Source organism: Sitodiplosis mosellana, unplaced genomic scaffold (genome assembly GCF_009176505.1).
Source record: "Sitodiplosis mosellana isolate CC-2019 unplaced genomic scaffold, AAFC_SMos_1.0 Smas_scaffold_6167, whole genome shotgun sequence".
NCBI classification, from domain to species: Eukaryota; Metazoa; Arthropoda; class Insecta; order Diptera; family Cecidomyiidae; genus Sitodiplosis; species Sitodiplosis mosellana.
Window position 1 is genome coordinate 2,537,128 of NW_022601408.1, and position 6,855 is coordinate 2,543,982.

At 36.0% G+C, this 6,855-nt stretch overlaps 2 protein-coding genes across 2 annotated transcripts; both read right to left on the minus strand.

The window, feature by feature from the left end:
• Positions 1 to 65: 65 nt before the first annotated feature.
• LOC129575447 (natterin-4-like) lies at positions 66 to 1,474 on the minus strand. Its single transcript, XM_055459094.1, has 5 exons — positions 1,304 to 1,474; positions 675 to 874; positions 425 to 587; positions 292 to 363; positions 66 to 195 (listed from the first exon to the last, which is right to left on the minus strand). Exons 1-5 carry the CDS (start codon positions 1,305 to 1,307, stop codon positions 98 to 100), a joined length of 537 nt encoding a protein of 178 aa, XP_055315069.1. The 5' UTR covers positions 1,308 to 1,474; the 3' UTR covers positions 66 to 97.
• A 2,219-nt stretch (positions 1,475 to 3,693) lies between these two features.
• Positions 3,694 to 6,500, minus strand: LOC129575446 (uncharacterized). The gene is made up of 8 exons (XM_055459092.1): positions 6,389 to 6,500; positions 5,795 to 5,994; positions 4,820 to 4,931; positions 4,684 to 4,743; positions 4,563 to 4,622; positions 4,370 to 4,485; positions 4,011 to 4,232; positions 3,694 to 3,928 (listed from the first exon to the last, which is right to left on the minus strand). Exons 1-8 carry the CDS (start codon positions 6,390 to 6,392, stop codon positions 3,827 to 3,829), a joined length of 876 nt encoding a protein of 291 aa, XP_055315067.1. The 5' UTR covers positions 6,393 to 6,500; the 3' UTR covers positions 3,694 to 3,826.
• Between the last annotated feature and the right edge of the window lie 355 nt (positions 6,501 to 6,855).

Here is a 6,855-nt window from a genome sequence, read left to right on the forward strand (position 1 = left end):
CAAGCGCTATATATGGGAGGATATTTGAATTTATCAATTATTATTCAACTTTAATTTTCGTTTAATTGATGTTTTATTCATAGATCAACAAGTTAAATTACCGTCCGATGTAAATAGGAGAACCATCTTGATCATGACCAGCTAAAATAGCGCCTTCTGGCAATGGCGAGTGGATCGTTGATGGCACCCAAGTTGCTATTGGATATAAAAAATGTAAATTATTTCGTTCACTTATTATTAATGGTAGTGTGTTTAATTTTAATGCTTTTGATTTGAATTTATTTCACTTACATCGCTTTTGCTGAATCAAAACCTCGTATGTGGGAATGCTGTGTTCAATCCCATCGAATGGGACATAGATACCTGCATTGTACGAATTTTAATTGTGAAAATAAATTACTAAACAATAACAAACTGAACATACAATTGTGCGATGGATGAATTTTTCCGGTGGTTAATGCGCCGCCAATATTGGCGCGTCCAACATACAATGGTTGACCATCGCTTTGGTTGCCGGCTACAACGGCTTCAGGGGGAACATGACCACTGGAACTGGCCACCCATGTAAATCCCGATCCGCATAAAATCTGCACGATTTCAAATGGATTCCTTATAATGTGTCGTTTTGTCGATTGATTCGTCGACAATTTTCTTCTTTTTGATAAAGTACTCACGTGAAAATCATATTTTGCTACTTCGGCTCCTGCATATGGAACGTAGGCGACCTGTTTGCTTGGAATAACCTTAGCCGGAATCATGTCGCCTTCGTGGAATGCTCGACCCACATATATGGTGGCACCATCGATATCATTGCCGGCAACGACAGCGTTTGGCGGTACACCCAAGTGTGCGTTTGATGGAACCCAATTCAAACCTTTAAAAAGAGAATTATTAGATTTAGACAACCATTGCCGTTTTTAATACTCTTTTTTTTTCTATTTTGAAAGATAAACACTTTTAAACACGCTCAAGAGAATAGGATTTAAGTGTCAACGTGTCTTTCAGCCAGCATTCAAACCGAAAAAAAAACAATAGCACCCGAAACAATTAGTATAACAATTGTTATCACTTGTTTGTGCTAATTATTTTGTCATGATAAATCAAATTAAAAGCGAATACCAAAAAAAAAAAAACCGCACGATGTCACACCCAAGTTCGCACTCACTTTTGCCGTTTTGAATCGGGTCTGACAATTATTGAGCAATTAATAACAAACGTTTAAACATATTTAACTCAGCAATGAAATGGCATACACACTACATTTTTCAAACAGTAAAACAGAATGCTTTTGCAAAATACTTACTCATTTTAAAAGTAAATCGTTTGGAATACTTTCAGCGTATTGAATTTTATAAAAAGCTGAGTTATTTTGTTGCGGATGTAATTCACTTGTTGAATTATTGTTAAAGACAATATCCAGTACGTGTAACCCGTTTAAATAGACATCGAATCTTATCGCCGTTCACGATACCATTACCTGATATGGATTTTGGAATAACAGCAATGAGTCATGTCACGTTATGAATCATGAATATGCCAACACTTGCAATTGAATCCATATTTCATACATCCAAAAAATATATATATTTATCATTTAGTTATCATTCTCTCAATGGCAATAAATGCTCATACATTTATCAGAAATTTATGAAATTTCATGTAAGGTTGTATTACGAAGATTGGTGTGTTTCATTTTATTACACACTTCCAAAAAGTTTTTCTTTTCATGTGTTCGCTCCAGAAAATTGATTGTGCATTAGGGTGATCCAAAATAAACTGTAAAATTTTTGTCGTTTCCCGATGAGTTAAGCCTACTTTATACCTCGACAAAAAAATGTCCATAGGTATTATTCGATAGATCTGAAAGTTTTCTTTACGGATGCATTTTTTCGATGAATTCGCAATTTATCGAGAAAAAAAAAACAACCATTCGATAAAAAAACACTCAGACCTATCGAAACATATTCAGGGTTTATATGGAAAAAAATCGCATATATTTGAGATGGACTTTAGTAACATAAAAATACCCTCTCAAAAATTGATTTAAAAAAATCGCAAAATTGACACATTCACCGCCGACAACATTTGCTGAAGGTTTTAATGATTAAAGCCCGTTTGACAACAGAAAATTTGACAATTTTATTCTGGAACACCCTATTGCGTACTTTAAATGAGAATAACACACGGCAAAACTCAAATACAGCTCTTCGTGTGAATACACCAGTCAAAACGAATGTAAATGACATCATTTTCAGGCCAGCTTTGTGTTGAAACAAAAATAAACAGCTGTATTCCAAGAATACATTTGTACCCATCGCATTCACTACGAGATATTCATTTACGAATCTGCCGATATCGTCGCCGGCTCAAATTCCTTGAAATCAGCACAAATGATTCAACCTCGTACTTGACTGCTTTCAGTCTTTTCAAAAAAGATTTTTCGACATTACTAATTACAAATCACTTTCGATGAAAATGCTATGAAAATGAAATTGATTGATGTCTCTCTTTAAAATTAAATTTCTGGGAAAATTATTTTGTTCAATAAAAATATGACACCCCTTATCTTAATATTTATAGTTCATTTTCGAATCGATCCAACTTTGTGAATAACATTCTGATTTCTGGGAGCGTAAATAAATTAACATCGATTTTGGCAGAGCATTGAAGCGGCTGGCTGTGTAGCGCTGCTGGTGAACAGATCTGTTCAAAAGCAGCTGTGGGTTGCGTGCATATTCCAGGCTACAGATCTGTTCAAAAGCAGCTGTTGGTTGCGTGCATATTCCAGGCTTTGTTATGCGCTAAATCCATCATGCTGAATAAATTCATGCGATAGATTTATGCGATAACAATGATGCGCTCGCTTTGCGGTGAACGAAGTCTGTTGCTCTTCACTTGTTCACGCATGAACGTTCATGCTTTGCAGTGAACGCATCGCTGACCGGTAGTGAAGAGCAACAGACTTCGTTCACCGCAAAGCGAGCGCATCATTGTTATCGCATAAATCTATCGCATGAATTTATTCAGCGTGATGGATTTAGCGCATAACAAAGCCTGGCATATTCGCTGTGACGCGCGGTCGTTCATTTAACGATTATGACACACAGTGTTTGTCTCTTGTATCCATACAGAAAGAGAAGCATATAAAACGCACGAAACACGAACGGCAGCTATGTGTTTGCACGCGCGCGTCACCTACGATCTGTCTTGTGCGTTGTATATGCTTCTCTTTCTGTTTCTGTGTGAATGCAAGAAATAAACACTGTGTGTCATAATCGTTAAATGAACGACCGCGCGTCACAGCGAATATGCACGCAACCAACAGCTGCTTTTGAACAGATCTGTTCACCAGCAGCGCTACATCGCCAGCCGCTTCAATGCTCTGGATTTTGGAGTCAAAATATTTAAATAAATTAAAAGAGTTTACTCTTACGATCTAAGGCACTCTGGCATTCTAAAAAATGTCTCTAAATACAAATTGACCTTCAGCAGTTCTTTTTGAAGTTGCTTGTCTCTATCGTTTCACGTACTCAAAGTTGAACTTCCATTTGCTCATTTCTATATCAGTTTGCGGAAAAGCCTCTCTTTGTTATCTAACAATTTCTTTGTTTGCAATGTTTTTTTCTCTTCTTTCTAAAGTGTTGAAAACTCAGCATTTTGATCAATTTGATAAAAGAAACAAAATCAACAATGTAAGTTTCGAAATATCTTCCATTTATTTCAGTTGACGGTTTGGGTTTTACAAAGACAGCTTTAGTTGAACAGCATTGGTTTTTAAAATCGAGGTAGAAAATGGTTTGAATAAAAGATAAATCGATTCAATTGCTCAATAGTGTTCAACTAGAACCTCGATTTCGGAATGAATGGGCACTTCCTGACCACCGAACGGAATGTACAAAGCTCCATGAGAAATTTGCACTTTGCCAACCTGAAAAATGTTGAGAAAAAAACGTCGAATTCACTCAAATGAATATTGTAATTAGATTTTCAATCATGAATGATTTAAATACCGTTAAACTGCCATCGTGATGAGCTCGACCGATGTACAATGGTTCACCTTCGGAAGTAACACCGGCAGTAACGGACATTGGAGGTACAGACCGTGATTGTGGATTCATTTTGACCCAAGAGACGTTACCGTGGCACAAAACTTCGAATGAATCCTTCAAAATCTCTTGTCCTCCATACGCAACGTAGCAAGCATGTTTGGAGGGAATCACTTTGGCTGGAATCTGTGTAATGAGATTAGATGATATACTTTATGTACGCGCATTAGCAATGACTCTTATTCACACACTCAAACCAAACGAACTCGTTTATTTATTTTTCATATCATTTTCCACCATTAACTAAATAGGTAATAACATACCTGATCTCCACCGTGCCATGCTCGGCCGACGTAAAGTGGTGATCCATCTTGGTCATGACCAGCTAAAATTGCACCTGCTGGCAATTGGGAATGGTTCGTTGATGGCACCCAAGTAGCTGAAGAATGAAAAACAAACATGAAGAAAAAACCAATTAATTTCGAATATTATTTAAAACCTTATTGCTGCACTTACTTCGTTGTTGAATCAACACTTCGTACTGACGAACGCAGTGCTCTTTCCCATCGAATGAAACTAAAGAATCGAAAAATATTCTTAATGAAAGTAAAGAAGCTAAAAAAAAAAATAAAAATACCATAGATACAGTTGTGGGATGGATGAACTTTGCCCGTTGTCAAGGACCCTTCAAAATGTGCTAAATCAAATGGAAATCAAAAATTCGATCAACTTGAAAGGGACTTATGTTTGCTTCTTAAATTTTGAATTATTACCTCGGCCAACGAACAATTTTTCGCCATCGCTTTGATTGCCCGCGCACACTGCACCCACAGGAACATGTCCACTACTTGATTGTACCCATGTAAATCCAATTCCAACCAAAACCTATCAAAATCATAGATTTTTTTAGTTTTTTTTTTTTAGCAATTATTATTGTTTCAAAATCAAATCATTTTTGAGTCTAACACCTTAATGATTTCACAAAAATGACAAATAAAAATTATTTGAACACACCTGAATGTATTTCGAATTTGACATGCAGTTTGTTTATCGAAATGAAAACAAACTAGCCAATTTATTGGGATCCACGAAAGACAAAACACCGAATTTAAAAAAAGTCGGGTATTTACTGTGTCAAGTGTGGTGCCTGTGGTCGTTCTTATTACGGACAAACGAAGAGAGCGATTACAGTAGGAGTCGGTGAACATTTGCAACAACATGCCAAACAAATTAGCTGTTGCTTTACATGCATTGTTTAGTGACCATACAAACATCGGCATTGAAAATGTATCGTTGAAACAACAAGTGAACGATGAACGGCGACTCGACGCCTATGAATACTACTGCATTAAAAAAGACCCGAACGCAATAAATTTAGACCAAGGCAATATCACATCAAGCCTTATCGACCGTCTCATTTAACTGTTACCGAGAACAATTCGTTTCGTTATGCGTTTGTGTTTGTATGAGTTTGTGTTTTGTCTAATGAACTTTTTATGCGTGTGAAGAGATGACGAATTTGTGCCGAAGCGACAATTTAACCAACAGTCGCAGATGCTGATGATGAACTGTGTACAGTTCGAAATGCATTCAGGTGTGTTCAAATAATTTTTATTTGTCATTTTTGTGAAATCATTAAGGTGTTAGACTCAAAAATAATTTGATTTATTGGATTTCACGTCCGATTCCGATAAAATTAGTTAATTTATTATTGTTTCACTTGAATTTAATGGTGGATTCTGCCTTACTTCAAAATCATGCTTTGCTATTTCGGCTCCTCCATATGGGACGTAGGCAACTCTTTTACAAAGCATAACCTTAGCGGGTATCATATCACCTTCGTGGAATGCACGACCCACCAATATCGTGTCTCCATCGATATCATTGCCGGCAACGACAGCATTTGGTGGTAGAACCGAGCATGCGTTTGATCGAACCCAATTATAATCTACAAAACAATGATTAGGTTTAAAATATTGGAAATTAGCTATTTTTGCTATGTTTTCTACGAAATGATCTTCATTTTGCGATCGTTGTGAATTCTTTTTTTCATTTGACTTATTTACATACTCAAAATATGTACTACAATAAAAAAAAAAAGCATTTCACTCACAAAATTCTATCGCACTGAACAAAATCCATTAATTTTATAGAATTATTAACAGGATAAAAAAAATGTTTGAATGAATTAAACCGTGAATGTAATCTACAATGCTGTCACCATAGTAATGTGAAAGGCTCAGAGCAATATGATAGTCACAACGCGAGCAATTAAACTATATCAACTGTTTTTATATGCATCGTCGATGCAAATAAAGTACTGTTTTCTCTTTGCAACTTACTCATTTTCTTTTACTTTGGTGATTTGTAGCCGGTGAAGTGGATCGCTGGAGCAAAGTTTATTAATGAATAAGTTCCAGTACTTGGTTATCGTTTAAATACAGCCAAACGTTATACCTTATCGTTACTTACTTGAAAAATACGTGTTGGGGGGAAAATAAATCAGTGATTGCGATATCGCACTCAGTATCTCATAGGATAACTGAACGAGATAATTCAGCTGGCTGAGATGACGCAGCGACGCATAATTTATCATCTATCAAAGTTGACTAACTATTTTTCACTGATTCTTATAGTTGTTTCATATTCCGCACAACTTTTCTGTATAACATTCTCGCTCCAAACTACTCATATATGACACGAAAGGAAACATCTTTTCTCTCTCGTCTATTTCAGAATAAATTATATTATGGCATTGTTGAAATATGATTTAGCATGCATATTGCGATTGGAATTTCCGTTGTTGTTG

Excerpts from the sequence above, each read along its gene's own strand:
- LOC129575447 (XM_055459094.1), bottom strand. Across the intron at positions 364-424 it reads AATTCATCCATCGCACAATT|GTATCTATGTCCCATTCGAT; the intron begins GTATGTTCAGTT and ends CGTACAATGCAG. Across the intron at positions 196-291 it reads TTTGATTCAGCAAAAGCGAT|CAACTTGGGTGCCATCAACG; the intron begins GTAAGTGAAATA and ends TATATCCAATAG.
- LOC129575446 (XM_055459092.1), bottom strand. Across the intron at positions 4,932-5,794 it reads TAGCAAAGCATGATTTTGAA|GTTTTGGTTGGAATTGGATT; the intron begins GTAAGGCAGAAT and ends TGATTTTGATAG. Across the intron at positions 4,233-4,369 it reads CATGGCACGGTGGAGATCAG|ATTCCAGCCAAAGTGATTCC; the intron begins GTATGTTATTAC and ends CTCATTACACAG.